This window comes from Mytilus californianus, unplaced genomic scaffold (genome assembly GCF_021869535.1).
Source record: "Mytilus californianus isolate M0D057914Y unplaced genomic scaffold, xbMytCali1.0.p SCAF_12, whole genome shotgun sequence".
NCBI classification, from domain to species: domain Eukaryota; kingdom Metazoa; phylum Mollusca; class Bivalvia; order Mytilida; family Mytilidae; genus Mytilus; species Mytilus californianus.
Genome location: NW_026262604.1, coordinates 12,660,191 through 12,679,251, shown reverse-complemented (window position 1 = coordinate 12,679,251; position 19,061 = coordinate 12,660,191). Strand labels below are relative to the sequence as shown.

The 19,061-nt window shown below is 33.0% G+C and overlaps 1 protein-coding gene across 1 annotated transcript; it reads right to left on the bottom strand.

The window, feature by feature from the left end:
• Positions 1-8,721: 8,721 nt before the first annotated feature.
• LOC127722287 (zinc finger protein 239-like) lies at positions 8,722-17,631 on the bottom strand. The gene is made up of 4 exons (XM_052229177.1): positions 17,556-17,631; positions 10,210-10,407; positions 9,622-9,867; positions 8,722-9,026 (listed from the first exon to the last, which is right to left on the bottom strand). The coding sequence occupies exons 1-4, from the start codon at positions 17,629-17,631 to the stop codon at positions 8,722-8,724; spliced, it is 825 nt and encodes a 274-aa protein (XP_052085137.1).
• Positions 17,632-19,061: the final 1,430 nt, after the last annotated feature.

Sequence of the window (19,061 nt, the reverse complement as noted above, 5' to 3'; positions counted from 1 at the left end):
TTCCCTCTATTCGGTCCTGCCTTTTTATTTATCACTCTATTCGATCCTGCCTTTTTTTTTAGTTTATCCTGCATTTTTGATTACATAAATTGTCATGCTGCCTTCTTTTTTGCAAATAATCTCACCCTGCCTTTTTTTACTCAAAACTCCTGTCCTGCCTATTTTTTCAAATTTCATCCTATCCCCTCCCCATAAAAATCAAATGGTAGCTCCCGAATTCCATACACTACATATTGGCTGTATGAAAGAGGGACGAAAGATACCAGAGGGACAGTCAAACTCATAGATCGAAAACAAACTGACAACGCCATGGCCAAAAATAAAAAGACAAACAGACAAATAATAGTACAGATGACACAACATAGAAAACTAAAGACTAAGCAACACGAACCCCACCAAAAACTGGGGGTAATCTCAGGTTCTCCGGAAGGGCAAGCAGATCCTGCTCCACATGTGGCACCCGTCGTGTTGCTTATGTTATTACAAATCCGGTAAATAGTCTAATTCGGTAAGTCACATTCGTGAAAAGGGAAGGGTATTGTAGTTACGACATAAGGAACATATCCGATATCATCTGTGAAACGGTTATTCCATAACGGTCAACCAACTCGCGATGGCGTCCGTAAAATTTGCGAAGGGATGATTTCAACTTCACCATTTGGAACTCTTGGCTTAATAGCTTCCTTGTGAGCAGCAATCCTCTATCAAGGAAATCATGATAGGAAACACAAGCCCGGGAATATCGTATCAATTGGGAGATATATACTCCGTATGCAGGCTCTGCTGGAATGTTGCTACATAGAAATTGAAAGTTCACAATTGGGAAGCTGAAATCATCTCTTTTGTCGTAAAGTTTTGTTTTCAACCGACCCTCATTGTCAATTTCTAGATGTAAGTCAAGATATGAGGCAGACTTAACTGTATCTGTAGTATCCTTTATCTCTAGTTCGATGGGATAGATTCGTTTAACATAGTCACCAAATTTTGTATTATTTAGTGAGAGAACATCATCTATATAGCGGAACGTAGAGTTAAAGGATATTGCTAACTTCTTATCTTTCTTCCCAAGAAGTTCCTGTATGAAGTCAGCCTCATAATAATAAAGAAACAAGTCGGCAAGAAGAGGGTCACAATTGGTTCCCATTGGAATTCCTACAGTCTGTTGAAAAACACGTCCTTCAAACGTAACAAATATGTTGTCAATCAAGAAATCAAGCATCTTGATAATGTCAGTTTCAGAGAATTTTTTGTTTGAATCAGAGTGATTCTTTACAAAGTAGGATTTATCCCTCCCCAAGACAAGATACTTGTATCTACGTTCGCCATTCTTTTTAATGAAACAAAGTAATACCAACTCTTTCAATTTGTCTTTTAGTTTGGAATGGGGAATACTTGTGTATAGTGTAGAAAAGTCAGATGTTTTAATACTATTGCAAGATGAAAGAGTCTTAGATTGTATGTACTCTAAAAGATCTTTGGAATTTTTTAGTATCCACATCTGATTCACGCCACCTCTAGAATAGGCAGTTTCACTATAACTTTGGAGCGCGGCTTTGATTGCTGATAAAATAGATGTTAATAATTTAGAAAGAGGTTTCGTGGAGCACTTGGAAGACCCAGCAATATACCGTTGTTTGTAAGGACACTTATGTAGTTTAGGTATCCAATACAGTGATGGAAGATCCAGTTCTTCATCTTTGGTTGAAATTCCAAAGGAACATAGAACAGACCTATGATTATCCAGGATTTCCTCTTTGGTAAGTGTCGTGAGGGTATTTGTTGAGTTTCCAAGTGAATTGTCAGTACCTTATTCATTTATCAAGCAGTTTATGTAATGATATTTACACACAAAAACGATGTTGTTTGGGGCTTTATCTGCTGGGACAACAACATATTTGTCATGGAGGTAGGACAAGTGTTTTGCAACATTTGGGTCTTTAAAAATTGATTTAGCGTGGGTATTGATATGCCCATTTAGTTTCTTAATTCGGATTTGTATCAACGACCCCACAGCCTTAATCCATTCGGAAAGAGTATCTACGTCTTCTTGCTCGCGTTTAGCCCATTTCCTGGCATAATCCTCGACTGAATCCATCAGTATTTTGAAGTTGTATTTCCAATTGATGGATTTAGGCTCACGATATTTCGGACCTTTGGATAACAAATTTCGCAGGGAAGTGTTATTGACAATGTTGAAGTCTCCGGTAATAACGTGGCCAGCCGGATTATATGTGAATTTGAAACTAGCACAGGTGCAATCAGGAGGTTTAGACTTGAAGTCGTCAATGTTGAGATCCTGCAAAACGTGTTTGTAATTGAAAATTTTAGTTGCAATTGGTTTGGTATAGGTATAAGAAATTATTGGTACAGACTGATCTTTAAAATAAGGAGGTATCTTTTACTGAACTAATTTATGATGAAGGATATTGCCTAAGTTGACGCCATCGAGACCTTTGTTGGCAAAGGAAAGTTTAAGAAAAGATCTTTTCTCTTTTTCATCTTTTCCAATGCGAACTGGTTTGAAAAGTCTGTGACTTGCAATATCCGAAATGATAGCTGTAAGTTTGTATTTTTTTTTATAATTCTTTATTTTGTATTTCTTCATCTCATACAATAATTATATGCATTTTTTCTATCAAAGAAGAATACAATACATGTTTATTTGTTTTGACCTGCCAGTGTCAGCGCTTATATTATCCCCCTCCCCATACAAAAAAAAAACAAAAAATCATTAACTTATATTCATATATGATTAAATTGATATTAAAAGATTATTATTATTATTGATTCAACATAGTTATTCTATTCGTACATGTACTCATACAGAAAATTATATATATAATGACATACATTTGTATTTTGCTGTTATTTTCTCTTCCCGACAATATCTGGAAATCATATAAAAAACAGTATTTTAACTCTTATTATCATAACATAATAACACACATTTAATTCTTACATACATATATATAATATCTATAGGATGCACACTAACCACTGTCCAATGTGTGATGTGCATCCAGTTGTGTTACACATTTATTTTCAGTTAAGTATGAGTTATCTTTCTTGTATCATAAAATTAATTGTTGAAATGGTTCCCATTTTTTTTCTATTTTTTCACCTATTGCAGGAGAACTGTGAAAGGGGGAAGAAAGTTTTTCAATAATATAATAATTTTTCAATTTCTTTAGTGCAATCTTTACACAAGGTAACAGTGAGCTCAATCTACAAGAATAAATATAGTACTTCATGAGAACAGTGAAAAAATTTCCAGAGATATCTATAATATCTGATCCCAAGAGTTGAAGCCAAAAATGTTTGACAATGTAACATTCCCAAAAAATATGTTCTATTGTCTCTTTTGTTTCATTGCAAAAACTGCATAGTGCGTTTCTTTAAGTTTACACTTGTATAGCAGATCATTTGTGCATAAAATTCTGTACAGAATTTTGTATTGAAAAATGATCAGTTTATTACTCAAAGAACACTTGAAAGGATGCATATAGAAAAGATCCCAGTGACCTATTTCCATATGCAAAATTTCTTTCCATTCAGTATTTTGTGATTTTATGGGGTTTTCATGATAAGTAGACACAAATAATTTATAAAAATATGGGCATGATTTCTGATTTGTTTTTAAATAGTCTAAATTATCGCAAGTAATGTTGATTTTCTTTTCACAGTTTTTGATGTGGTCCTTCCAACTACTTGGGATCATATGATATAAACCATAGAATTGAAGAAAAATTGTATTAATATCGTATGTTTCTTTAAATTGATTAAAAGAGAGAAATTCATTGTTCTCATTCAGTAAATCATTGACAAAAAATATTCCTGCCTCACACCATTTTTCATAGAAAATAGTTTTATTATCAATTTTTAAAAGTGCATTAAACCAAATAGGTTGGCCTATAAAGTCATTTTGGTCATGGGCAGCATTCCTCAGTTTGGCCCAATTAAGAAGGATGTCCTTCCAAAATCTATTAAAATATATTGAAATTTGTTTAATACTATCCTTATTCATCATCCATATTTTATCTGCACCATATTTTCTATATTTATCATTGAAAAGAATTTTCCAAGGAGAAAGATTGAAAGGGTCCAATAATTTATAGATCCATGTCATTTTCAGTGCATAACAGAAGGATTCAATATGAGGCATCTTTAGCCCACCAGTATCATATGATCCAATTAGAACATTTCTTTTGATTTTATCTGGTTTACCATTCCATAGAAACTTAAAAAAAATATTTTCAATTTTCTTAAAATTTTCAAAAGAGGGATTTGGCAATATTGTTAATGACTGAATGAGAATTGGCAATGCTAAAGACTTTATGACTGTAATTTTTCCTAGGTATGAAAGATCTTGGTAAATCCAAGTATTTAATAATGCATTTATCTTTTCAATTTTCTCTTCAAAATTATAGGCAGTCTTGTCGACAGCAAAAAGATCATAGTTTATACCTAAGAGTTTAAATTTCCCTGTCTGATTCCAGTTTAATCTTTCTTCTTGGTGAAATATTTCTTTTGAATGTGCTTTTGACCCAATCCAAATGGCTTCTGTTTTTTCTAAGTTTGCTCGTAAACCAGAACACTCGGAGAACTTTTCTAAAATATATAGAGATTGTTCTAACGACTTTTCATCATCATCTAAAGTTAAGGTTGAGTCATCTGCATATTGACTAAGCATATATTCAGAGTTGTCTATCTTAATACCATTAATATCTGGGTTATTTTTCATTGCTGCACTCATCAGTTCCAAAGCCAGTATAAAAAGGTAAGGGGATAAAGGATCCCCTTGACGAACCCCTCTTTCTATATTAAAGAAGCTAGAGCAATGACCATTATTTATGATACAACTTTCGATATTGAAATATAAAGATTTTACCCAATTACAGAAATCAGGACCAAAACCTAAGAATTCAAGTGCTTTATTTATGAATGACCATTCAAGCGTATCAAATGCTTTTTCAAAATCTAAAAGGAGTAAAAGTCCAGGTATATTTTCTTCTTCAGTTCTTTCTATTAAGTCAAAAATAAGTCTTGTACATTCCCCAATGTATCTACCTTTAATAAATCCTAACTGTGTTTCACTAATAATAAGTTTGAGCAAGGGTTTAATTCTATTTGCAATAGATGCGGAACATATTTTCATATCAACATTTAAAAGGGTGATAGGACGCCAGTTTTTTAAATAAAACTTAGATTTCCCTTCTTTTGGGATGCATGTAACAATGCCTTGTCTTTGCGAAATTGATAAAGAGCCTTCTTCAAAGCTATAATTAAAGGAATTAAGTAAATAGAACTTAAGGTCATTCCAGAAAAATTTATAAAACTCTGCTGTGTACCCATCTACCCCTGGTGATTTATTATTTTTCATGTTTTTTAAAGCATTCAGACATTCTTGAGTTGATAATTTTCCCCCAGCTTCTAACATTTGTTCTTCCGATAGACAATTGATAAAAGAGTTATTTTTGTTGAAAAACATATTTTCATGTTCCATTTTACAAAATGCATTTTTAGATGAGTACAAATTTTTATAGAATTTTCTCTGTTCTTCCAATATTTTGAATTGATCAAAGATTTCATCTCCATTTTCGTTGATAACTTTAGGAATAATTTTTTCATTATAATGTCTTTTTTCTAAATTACAAAAGTAGTTTGTACATTTTTCTCCTTCTGCTTCCCATTTTGCTTTTGCCCTTGCAATTATACCATTTATTTTTTTTCTCTTAATGTTTTTAAGCTCTCCTCTATGTTTTGAATTTCAGTTTTTAGTTCCTGATCTGGGTGTAGGTCATATCTATTTTGTAAAATGTTTAATGGTTGTTCAAGTTCAGATTCTTCCCTTTGACTTTTATTTTTTTAAATATGAAGTATAAGAGATAGTTTTCCCTCTTATTGTACATTTCAATAACTCCCAAAATATATGGGGGTCTACAGATAATTCTGTTTCTTCCCCCGTATCTGTATTTGATAGGTTATATTGATTAACAGTGTCTGATATACACTTTTTAATCTCAGCCACATAAAAAGTATCATGAAGTAAGCTATTATTGAATTTCCAAGTACCCCTCCCCCTTTCTTGGTTATAAAATTTTAAACTGAGAGAAACAGGAGAATGGTCAGAACGATAGCTAATATCTATATCAGATTTATTTACTAAGGATTCAAAATCAGTGGATATAAAAAAATAGTCTAAACGACTTTGTTTATGTTCCGGGCCTCTCCATGTATATCTTTTCTTGTCTGAGTTATTTGCTCTCCAAACATCCACCAAGTCTAAGGAGTTCTTTATTTCTATAAGTTTAGAGTGCGCTTTGACATTAGTTTTTGTTCTATAATTAATTGTATCAATTTCATAATCTTGAACTACATTCCAGTCTCCCGCTATAATGATTGAAGAATTTTGAATATTTGAGATTACCTCCTGTACTTCTGAGAAAAAACCTGGATTGTCATTATTTGGGCCATATATACCAGCTAAAGTTATTCGATACTCATGAATGGTCATATCCAAAATTAGATAGTTTCCCTCTTTATGTTTGTATTCTTTATGAACAATAACTTTGAATTTATTATTTAGAAGTATAGCAACTCCCCTGCTGTGTCCGGTAAAAGAGCTAAAATAGGCTTGGTATCCCCATTCCCCATTCATTTCTCCATTGATTTTCTCTTTCTTTTGTGCAATGTGTATCGCATAAAATAGTTATATCATATTTTTTATTACATCTATCAAAAATATCTCTGCGTTTTACTTCTTCTGACAGTCCCCTGCAATTAAGAGCTCCTATAGTAACTGCCATAGTACAAAAATTTTTAAACTAAGTTGCATATATGCATGTATACATGTATATGTAATCAAATAAATCAATTGTAAGTTTGTATTGGTTTGAATGAGGGTTTGTAACAGTGGTTTCCAAACATAAATTGAACAGAGAATGAAGTTTGGAAAGGGGTAATGAATACAGTTTCGTGCGAATGTGATGAATACCTATTGGCTTTTGTATAAATGGCAGTAAGTCATTAATAGAGACATCATGCAAAGTAGGTGATGTATAATGACGATGACCATGACTGCGTCTACGTCGAGGAGTAGAGTTGAAAATATTCATCACATTCACCGAGCTACAGGAAGGACTAGATAGAATACCTATACCATCAATTTTGTCATTGCAACCATATGGTGTCGCAGTTCCCAATTGTCGAATCCAGTAGTCCTCTTTTTGTCTACGGAGAGGCGTTGCAAGTTGAGGATTGTTAGCCTTGTGGTATATTTTTTCGATTATACGAACTGTCATAGAAACGATGGAATGAGTTGACCTACTGCTTTTTTAAAAGGACCTTATCACGTTTTTTTTAACAATAACCACTGATCCATGAAATGAGGTCGATAAGTGAGAAATCTATATGACAAAAATACTGTTATTATTTTAAGCAATAGCTGAACCATTAAAATGAGGTCATGGATAAATGGCAGACGGAAACTTCACAAAATAATGCATCTTCATACAAGATATGACCCTTCTAGGTCTTCTACCATCTGAAATTATATAGAGCTTTATACAAATAGTTTACGCCGCGACTATAGGCGAGACATAAAAAACTGAGGCTTCAAGGAGCCTGTGTCGTTCACCTGATATTTTTGTTTACAATTGATGCATGAAATAATGCAACCACTATACTTTTGCTTTAGTTAAGAGATATAAGCCAAAAACTGCATTTTACCCATATGTTCTATTTTTAGATATGTCAGCCATGTTGCTCCATTGGAACAGGCATATATACAGAATGTAAGCCGACGATACCATTTACCAAATATCATATGCATGTTAAGTATGTGTTCTCGTGTGTCTCTGTTCCTCACCAAGCCGACTAAACCCTTTACCCCATACATAGCCCATCACAGTCATGAGATTTATCATGTTTATCACATGTGACTTAACCTTTTCCCACAGTTATGAGGTTTATCACTTGTATGTGTTCTCATATGACGTTGTAAATTACTAAGATGACTAAACTTGTTACCACATACATTACAGTCAAGCAGTTTATTAACTGTATATGTTCTCATGTGAATCTGTAAGTTGCTAAGACGAATTAAATCTTTACCACAAACATCAGTCATGAGGTTTATCACATGTATGTATTCTCATGCGTCTTTGTAAATGACCAAGCAGACTAAAACCCTTACCAACAACATCACAGTTATGAGTTTTATCACCTGTATGTGTTTTCATGTGACGTTGTAAATTACTAAGATGAATAATCTTTTTACCACATATATAACAGTCTTGAGGTTTTTCACCATTATGTGTTTTCATGTGTCTCTTTAAGTCACTACCTAAACTAAAACCTTTACCACAAACATCACAGTCATGAAGTTGTTTGCCTGTATGTACTCTCGTGTTTTTGTAAATGAGCAAGCCGACTAAACACTTTACCGCATGAATCACAGTCATGAGATTTTAAACCGGTATGTGTTCTCATGAGTCTCTTTAAGTCACTACCTTGACTAAACCATTTATTACATACATCACAATCATGAGGTATATCAAATGTATGTGTTTTCATGTGACGTTGTAAATCACTCAGATGAATATTTTTTACCACATATATTACACTCTTGAGGTTTTTTCACCATTATGTGTTCTCATGTGTCTCTTTAAGTCACTACCTTGACTAAAACCTTTACCACATACATCACAGTCATGAAGTTGTTCACCTGTATGTGTTCTCATGTGTTTTTTGTAAATTAGCAAGACGACTAAACCCTTTACCACATGCATCACAGTTATGAGGTTTATCACCTGTATGTATTCTCATGTGTCTCTTTAAGTCACTACCTTGGCTAAACCCTTTACTACATACATCACAGTTATGAGGTTTTTCACCTGTATGTGTTATCATGTGTCTTTGTAAATGGCCAAGCAAACTAAAGCCTTTACTACAAACATTACAGTCATGAGGTTTTTCACCAGTATGTATTCTCATGTGTCTCTTTAAGTCACTACCTTCACTAAACCCTTTACCACATACATCACAGTTATGAGGTTTATCACCTGTATGTATTCTCATGTGACGTTGTAAATTACTAGGATGATTAAACTTTTTGCAACATACTTTACAGTCATGCGGTTTATCACCTGTATGTGTTCTCATGTGTCTCTTTAAGTCACTACCTTGACTACAACCTTTACCACATACATCACGGTCATGAAGTTGTTCACCTGTATGTGTTCTCATGTGAATCTTTAAATTACCATGTTGACTAAACCCTTTATCGCAAATATCACAGTTATGGGGTTTTTCACCTGTATGTACTCTCATGTGTCTTTTTAAATGATCAAGCAGACTAAACCCTTTACCACAAACATTACAGTTATGAGGTTTATCACCAGTATGTATTCCCATGTGAATCTGTAAATTACGATGCTGACTAAACCCTTTACCATATACATTATAGGCATGATACTTATCTCCTGTATGTATTCTCATGTGTCTCTGCAAACTACTACGCTGGCTAAATCCTTTACCACATACATCACAGTCATGAAGTTGTTCACCTGTATGTGTTCTCATGTGTTTTTTGTAAATAAGCAAGACGACTAAACCCTTTACCACATGCATCACAGTTATGAGGTTTATCACCTGTATGTATTCTCATGTGGCTCTTTAAGTCACTACCTTGGCTAAACCCTTTACTACATACATCACAGTTATGAGGTTTTTCACCTGTATGTGTTATCATGTGTCTTTGTAAATGACCAAGCAAACTAAAGCCTTTACTACAAAGATTACAGTCATGAGGTTTTTCACCAGTATGTATTCTCATGTGTCTCTTTAAGTCACTACCTTCACTAAATCCTTTACCACATACATCACAGTTATGAGGTTTATCACCTGTATGTATTCTCATGTGACGTTGTAAATTACTAGGATGATTAAACTTTTTGCAACATACTTTACAGTCATGCGGTTTATCACCTGTATGTGTTCTCATGTGTCTCTTTAAGTCACTACCTTGACTACAACCTTTACCACATACATCACGGTCATGAAGTTGTTCACCTGTATGTGTTCTCATGTAAATCTTTAAATTACCATGTTGACTAAACCCTTTATCGCAAATATTACAGTTATGGGGTTTTTCACCTGTATGTACTCTCATGTGTCTTTTTAAATGATCAAGCAGACTAAACCCTTTACCACAAACATTACAGTTATGAGGTTTATCACCAGTATGTATTCCCATGTGAATCTGTAAATTACGATGCTGACTAAACCCTTTACCATATACATCATAGGCATGATACTTATCTCCTGTATGTATTCTCATGTGTCTCTGCAAACTACTACGCTGGCTAAATCCTTTACCACATACATCACATTCATGAGGTTTATCACCTGCATGTGTTCTCGTGTGAATCTGTAAACTACCAGACTGACTAAATCATTTACCACATACATCACATTCATGAGGTTTATCACCTGCAGGTGTTCTCGTGTGAATCTGTAAACTACCAGACTGACTAAATCCTTTACCACATACATCACAGTCATGAGGTGTATCACCTGAATGTGTTATCATGTCTTTTTGTAAATTACTGACTTGAATAAATTGTTTACCACATTCATTACATTTATAAGACTTATCTCCAGTATGTGTTTTCGTGTGTTTCATCATGTGTCTTTTCAGATTACTACCTGCTGTCCTGCAGTAAATTTTCTATTACAAATTTCACATTGATGACATTTTTCACAAGTGTGTGTTCTCGAGTGTCTCTTTAATTCACTACCTTGACTAAATTCTCTAGCACAAACAATACAGTTGTGACATTTTTCACAAGTGTGTGTTCTCGTGTGTCTCTTTAATTCACTACCTTGACTAAATCCTGTAGCACAAACATCACATTTATGACATTTTTCACCAGTGTGTGTTCTCGTGTGTCTTTAATTCACTACCTTGATTAAATTCTTTAGCACAAACATCACATTTATTTACATTTTTCACCAGTATGTGTTCTCCGGTGTCCATTTAAGTCACTACCTCGAGTAAGTTCTCTAGCACAAACATCATGTATGTGTGTTCTTATACCACTCTATAAGGAAAAAAAAGACTAAATCCTTTTGATATCTCCCTGTTAATAACGTATAAAATATCTATGTTGTATACACTCTTTTGGTGTAATGAACTTTGCATTTATAATGTTTATGCATCTGCATGTCTGGGTAACTCTACTTTAATACTTTTTATTATGACATGTACAAGTAGTATATATGTAACACTCAGAAACATGTCCAATTCCCAAAACGTGTCCATATGACATTACTGAACTTCAAAAACATATCTAGTTGATAAAAGGCGCCCAATCGTGACTATTTTATAAACAACGTCCAAACGTGTCCAATCCCCTAAACGTGTCAAATGAAAGCCCAAAAGTCTCCTTTTTGTAAACGACCAATGGTGTCCCTTTTTTAAAAAAAGCGCAAACGTGTCCTACCTATTGAATACATTGATTCTTATGTTGTCCTCCTAAACATGCATGAAATATTTGCCACTGGACTTAATCATCCAACAAACAATTAATGTTCGTCCTTAATATGCATGAAATATACAATTGCCACAAAATGTTAATCAAGCAAAATTCAGTTAATTCATTATTTTCTGTTCATCGATAATTACCTCTTTAGCGATAAATCTAATTGTGACAGTTAAAAAAAGATGATGGCCATTTAAAATGACTTAGATTCACATCTTGTAAGTTATGCATACTGTTTCTAATTAACGTTTTTTCACGTTAACTTTAAGTGCATTAATACTTGTATTTTTAACGATTATAATTAAAAGGCTGGCCATCGTTTCACAAAGAATCGTACGATTTACGTTTACGATTAAACTTACGTTAAGCGTAAGATTTTACCTACGAGTGTTTCACAAAGGTGATTGTAAACGTAACGTAAACGTAACGTAAACTTACGATTACAATGAAAAATGGGTGCTTTCTTTGACAGCCGCGTTCATGTCTAAAAAAAGAATCGTTCTTTCAAAACCAGGAAGAACATTCATATCATCGTAGTTTGAAATGGTTTGTTTGTATGGTAAATAGGTTTTGTGAGGTAAACATGGTAAGTATACCGTCTAGTTTAAAGATGTTTTTTTGCTTTGGTTTTATTAGAAAAAAATGGCTGGTGGTGGTTTTTTTTTCAAGCCGAGCGTCTGTTTTTTGCTGTTGTTGAAGAATGATGAAGTCATAAAAAAAAACCAGACAAATACATTAGGACTTCGACATTTCTTGAATCCAAATCAATATGATTTTTTATCCTGCAATCAGCCAACTATTGTACAAATAACAGGTACACAAATAAATGTTTGCTTTATTTGTACTTGTACAAATAAAGTCTCCTGTTACCCCTCTTACATGTTGAGCAAGCGGTACTGTGGATATTTCTTTTTGCGTACCAATTCATTTTGGGGTCCTCTTCGCGGTCCGCGTTTACACTATGTCGATTTCTTTGAAAAATTAGAGACAATGATTAGATTTTAACAACTAAAGTTTCAAGTGTTGGGTGTAAATTTCAGGATAAAAACAATATATGTACATTGTCGGAAAATATAAAATTTATTTGTACTCGCTGCGAAACAGGAGAAAAGCTCGGCGAGCCTCGCTTTTCGTCCTGTTTCTAAAGCTCATACAAATAAATTTTATATTTTCCGACAATGTACATATATTAAAATTGAGAATGGAAATGGGGAATGTGTCAAAGAGACAACAACCCGACCATAGAACAGACAACAGCAGAAGGTCACCAACAGGTCTTCAATGCAGCGAGAAATTCCCGCACCCGGAGGCGTCCTTCAGCTGGCCCCTAAACAAATATATATACTAGTTCAGTGATAATGAACGCCATACTAACCTCCAAATTGTACACAAGAAACTAAAATTAAAAATAATACAAGACTAACAAAGGCTAGAGGCTCCTGACTTGGGACAGGCGCAAAAATGCGGCGGGGTTAAACATGTTTATGAGATCTCAACCCTCCCCCTATACCTCTAGCCAATGTAAAAAAGTAAACGCATAACAATACGCACATTAAAATTCAGTTCAAGAGAAGTCCGAGTCTGATGTCAGAAGATGTAACCAAAGAAAATAAACAAAATGACAATGATACATTGTATATCTAAATGGTTAACACGAAATTATACGTATCTTCAAATGTTAATAATAAATGAACTGGTAAAAAATTCGTTAAGCATTGTGATTCTGATGTATGTCTAGGCTTTTTTAAAAGAGGAACCTACTGACAAGACAACATTAAGACTTGTAAAAAGTATCTGCATATTTTCATTTCATCTATTATAATGCTATGCATTTGCTACTGTGTCATCCAAAAATATGGTCATCAGAAATTTTTTTTAAAGCGTTTGGTAAAGCATTTTTTTATTTATTTTTATTATTTCCTATATTGTTCTATAAAAGAAACATTGTTTCTAAGTAATTCTGTAAAAAAAATATACATTAAAAAGTAAACGTTTTTTGAAACAGTAACAACACATTATTTACTAAAAGGATCGATTATATGTTCCTCTCTTGAACTCTGAGTAAACACAAGATATAGGTTAGGCCTTATTGAAACCTCCAATGACCATGGAGTCGATAAACTTTTATAACGGATAGTTAATTCAGCTTGAACATTTCAATTACTCATTTATTGTCACATATCTTACATATACATAATGTGTGATAGTAACCCCAAAATTTTGATATATTAACCTAAAAAGTAAAAATTTGGAGGACATTAGAGGTATAAATGGACCAATAGGGATCTTATATGAAAACAAAGAGGAACATTAGTAGTTTTTATCATCTTAGAAACCTCTCTGCTTTGGATTATTTTAAAACGGAAGCAGTTGAGATGGTGAAAAATTTTTACAATAAAAAATTCAATCTTCCATGCAAAAATTTAATGCGCTTGAAAAATCAGATGAAAATCAAAATCAAGCAGAATTAGACACTTATGAAGCTCTTGAAATGCAAGGTATAGGAGATGAGGAAATTAAATCTTCAGATGAGTCTGATTTGTTTGACTCTATAACTGTTAAGAGAGGGCTTACATAGGCTATGCCTGTTGCCCAATCCAATTCAATGTATTTGAATAAAATATCAATTAACATTCAATGTATTTGAATAAAATACTGTTTAAACTAAATAACTGTTAAGCTTTTAGGTCCTGAGGGTTATGTTAATGTGTGATCAGTCAGGGGCGGATCCAGCCATTTATGACCCGACAATTGTTCGTTCAAAGTTCACATTTAGGATTTTGTATATTTTTATAAATGTTAGCTTTTTATTGTTATTCCGAGTCCTCATTGCGTTTTAATAATTTATTAGTTTATTGTATTTTACGCTATTCAAAAGTTACTTGTATTTTACACTTAACTATAATCCTTTCATTCAGATTAATTATCAAAGATTTATATCCGTCTTTAAGATAAAAGGTTCTGTAACAAAGAACATAGATAATTTGACACTAAGTGATAACTGCCGAAAGCCATTCTTGACAAACTTATACGAAGCATGTTTTTAATCCGTAATCCCCGCTTTCGGCAAAACGCGAATTAATATTATTTGATGAAAAGATATTTGATTGGTTGATATTCCGCATGTCAATCAGTCTTTTGAATTTGTATTTTTAGATTTGTTTTTATGTTGTGAGGCAGTTATGTTTTAATGATTGAAATATATGGATGCGAAATAAATATGTAAACTTTCCAGCGACTTGGACTTTATTTAAGATACCGCTAGTTTCCCCCGAAACTAATAAATATGACAGAGGTGACCAACAACCTGGTCATATGTGGTGGAGGTTTAGACACACTTAGATTTAATTACATGTACTTTAAAGAAATTTTGAGAGAGAAAATTTTAGACGACAATTGTTCGTAATAGCGCGCTTGTAAATAATGTAAATAAATTTTGCTCTTTTTAATTTCTCCTCTATGCATTTTGAAATATTATTCGTTCATAATTTACACATGCTGATACGGGAGTATCAGATAAGGAGCGACGGGGTAATATGACCCGACAATTGTTCGTTCAAAGTTCACATTTAGGATTTTGTATATTTTTATAAATGTTAGCTTTTTATTGTTATTCCGAGTCCTCATTGCGTTTTAATAATTTATTAGTTTATTGTATTTTACGCTATTCAAAAGTTACTTGTATTTTACACTTAACTATAATCCTTTCATTCAGATTAATTATCAAAGATTTATATCCGTCTTTAAGATAAAAGGTTCTGTAACAAAGAACATAGATAATTTGACACTAAGTGATAACTGCCGAAAGCCATTCTTGACAAACTTATACGAAGCATGTTTTTAATCCGTAATCCCCGCTTTCGGCAAAACGCGAATTAATATTATTTGATGAAAAGATATTTGATTGGTTGATATTCCGCATGTCAATCAGTCTTTTGAATTTGTATTTTTAGATTTGTTTTTATGTTGTGAGGCAGTTATGTTTTAATGATTGAAATATATGGATGCGAAATAAATATGTAAACTTTCCAGCGACTTGGACTTTATTTAAGATACCGCTAGTTTCCCCCGAAACTAATAAATATGACAGAGGTGACCAACAACCTGGTCATACATTTATAAAAAGTGTGTGGGGGGTCCTAACCCAGGCTAAAGGGGGGTTCCAACGATATGTCCTCATTCAAATGCATTGATCGTCAGAAAAAGGGGGGTTCCAACCCCCAGAATCCTCCCCTGGATCCAGCACTGTCAGTGAACTCGATTTTTTGAGTTACATATACAGAATATAAATTTGTTAAATAGTGGTAAAACCATATTTTCATTTGTAATGCCCTTCTTTACTTAAAATATATTTTGAACCCCCTTGAAATATGTAAACTACTTATTTATGTGCCAAAAAAATGATCCACCCACTTTAAATTTATAAAAAAAATTGAACCCCCTCTTTCCACTTACAGAAAAAACATGACCCCCCCCCCTACATTTTAACCAGCCCCCTCCCAGGTAAAAAATGATAAGTCCCTAAATGTCTACGTATTTTTTATTATTTTTTTTTGTATCTGGGGGTTGTAGGTTTTCCAAGAATTTTTATTCATTCGAGTTATGTTAATTGATATTTTTAATTTGTGTATCTATAAAGGGCGAATCTTAACTCCCGCTGATGCACACCCGTTTGCCTTAATTACTTTACGATTGTGCTATGGCCGTAATTCAATGTAACTATAAAAAGAGATATCAAGAATATAAAAGGGTCGTCGCGGGGTTTCCTTCTCATCTGTTTTATTATTTTTTTTTTTTTCTATATTCTTTTTAAATTTTGCACATTATTCATAATTCTGTACATTATTCTCTGTCTTTATTATTTTGGCCTATTTTTCTCGATTCTTTATTTTCTTAATCCATTTTCTGTAATGTTAGCCCCTTATATTCTCTAATCTATAAACTCCATTCAGACCCTCTATAACTTTTTTTTTAATTACAGAACCAGTCAGCAGTTTGTTGCTAATCATTAATGTGAAATAAATAAATCGATGCATTAACAAGAAATGGTGCATGAATATGTGTCCATAGAACACCAATCCCCCATTCGCACTATACATATCCATGTTAAATTTGCATATTTTGTTAAACAGTTCTCTGCATCATGAGTTTCATTTTGATGTGATCTCAAAGTAACTTAAACTCAAAATTTAACCTCACACACGCTTTAACTGATATTTTATTGTAAAAAACTACTGTCAATTGAAATCTTGGTTAATCCATAAGAACAAGTGGCGATAAGGGTCTTTTTTAGACCCGTCGCAATTTTCATTTAATTTTTCATGTTTTAACCGTCGGGAAATCGTGACACTCTTGTATTTATTTTATATAAAATTGAGAATGGAAACGGTATTCTGTTTGTAGCAAGATGTATTATAGGGGTGTATTACACAAACTTAAGTGCATACTTTTTGGAAATTGTTTTTATATTCTAATTATTTTTTCGAATCAAACTCGAAGGAAAATGTCAAAGATACACAAAATCTCGTAGTATTCAAGTGAATTTTGTAACGTAATAGGGGTCTAGATGAACGAGTTGTTTAAGTTGTTCAACTACAATGTTCACTCTGAGCCTTTCAAGACTGCTCGTGGCTGTATTTTGACCTCAATTGACCTGGATTCGCACAGAGCAATAAAAGTTGCGTTAAACATCAAATAAATCAATCTCAATATAACGTAACGAACATCAAGAATCTCTTATGGAATACGATATATATATCCTTTGGTTTATGGAGAAATAGTTCATCATTATATTTGTTTCATAATCTCATACATCTACGCCATATCTAAATTCTTTAAATGATATTTACACATTTTGTCTCGTGCTATAGGTGGAGTCCATAAAATGATTTTTTTCCTGCATGAGGAGTATACTTTTACATTTCTGTCGTAACAATTGTCGTATATGAACTAATATACGTTTTGTCTTTCAACCCCCAATGAATCGACTGCCGGTGTAGATAAAGATTGTACTGCCTGATTCTCTCTCGTCAGGAAGTAAATCCCTCGCTGAAGTGGTCGTAAGTTCGGATGTGCTGGATGTATACATACGCTGTCATGTCCGCTTAATATGGAAAACGATGCCCCGTCACACAGTGCATACGAATTTCTACACTCTCTAAACAGTTAAGATTATTTGTTATTACATAATTATGGGTCTGTCGGTGGCAGAATGCAAGGCCAATTTTTTGCCTTATCCAATATGTCATCTTTTAAAGAAATGCATTTATACTTGCCAACATACCTTGCAAAATTGACATTTTCCTGTATGCATGAAATTTTGCCATTGTACAATTTCCTGCCAAGTAATGTAACAAAATATGTTGATGCAATTTACAGGATTATTTGTTAATATCTTTATTTGTAATTTGTTGACGTTCCCATCAATATGTTTTTTATACATAGAAGTACAATGATCGACGATGTTAGGGACTGTCTTAAAATTGTAATGAAATTGTCGAAAATATTTTTGACAAAGACAACCATATTTTTATGTATAGGAACAGTGAAAAGGATAAATCGAGAGGAACATCATGTTGAATAACGGAAAACAAACAGCAATAGCGAAATGAATATTAGTTCGAGCTGTTATATAACTACTATATAATTACAAAGAGAGGAAAATTAGAGGCTGCCTTGGTAAATTATCAAGTTGCTTCATTTTGATTGGGGGCTGGTCATTTGTAACTGAAGAGTGAATAATAATAATAATAATAATTAGTCTTGAGAACTTGATGAGGAGGGGTGAATTTTTATGTCTTTGAAAGTGGGGACTTGAATTTATTTTCTTTCATCAAGGTGGGAACTTGAAAAAATAGAGAAATTCCAATGTTTCCTTCCATCCACTTGAATGCTTGAAAATAAAAATCTTGTCACCTTAACAAAAAAAAAAAAACAGTTAGGATTTAAAAAAAATAGGATTTTCATGCCTACAACATTCTTACTGATTGGAAAATTAAATTTTATAGGTATAAACAAAAACAATCACATTATGGCAAAGTGAATGATCATACTTTTCAATTAAAACTAGAATTATAGAAATGTGTTAAATCAGAAAGAACATAACAGGTATTGAGTACGGGGTTGCAGCATACATTTAGACCTTTTAAAAAACGCGAACCTGATAGAGCGCATGGCAACTGGTGTATTTACATTGAAACTATGGATTCATACCATTACATTCATGTATTCAATTATTGTTTTCTCAATTTCTAAACTGTTATTTGTTTTAAATAATCGTAATGTATTTACAAAAATTTCTATTCAATAAAGGGCACCGTCAACCGCGGAAATAGTGTATAACCACAGGACTACAATAGATAGGAAATGATTGCAATTTTAGCTTAGCATAAATATTTATTGTCAACTTCATAAACCTCCGTGTAAAACGTGAGTGATAGTATGACATAGATTTGAGAACTAGTAAATAAGCGTTTCTAATTTTCTTGTGTGAGAATATTTTGTACAAATTGTAGTACA

Excerpts from the sequence above, each read along its gene's own strand:
- LOC127722287 (XM_052229177.1), bottom strand. The coding sequence starts at position 17,631 with ATGTATACATCCAGCACATCCGAACTTACGACCACTTCAGCGAGGGAT. Across the intron at positions 10,408-17,555 it reads TGACGAGAGAGAATCAGGCA|GTGATAAACCTCATGAATGT; the intron begins GTACAATCTTTA and ends GAACACATGCAG. Across the intron at positions 9,027-9,621 it reads TCATAACTGTGATGCATGTG|GGTTTAGTGAAGGTAGTGAC; the intron begins GTAAAGGGTTTA and ends TATGTGGTAAAG.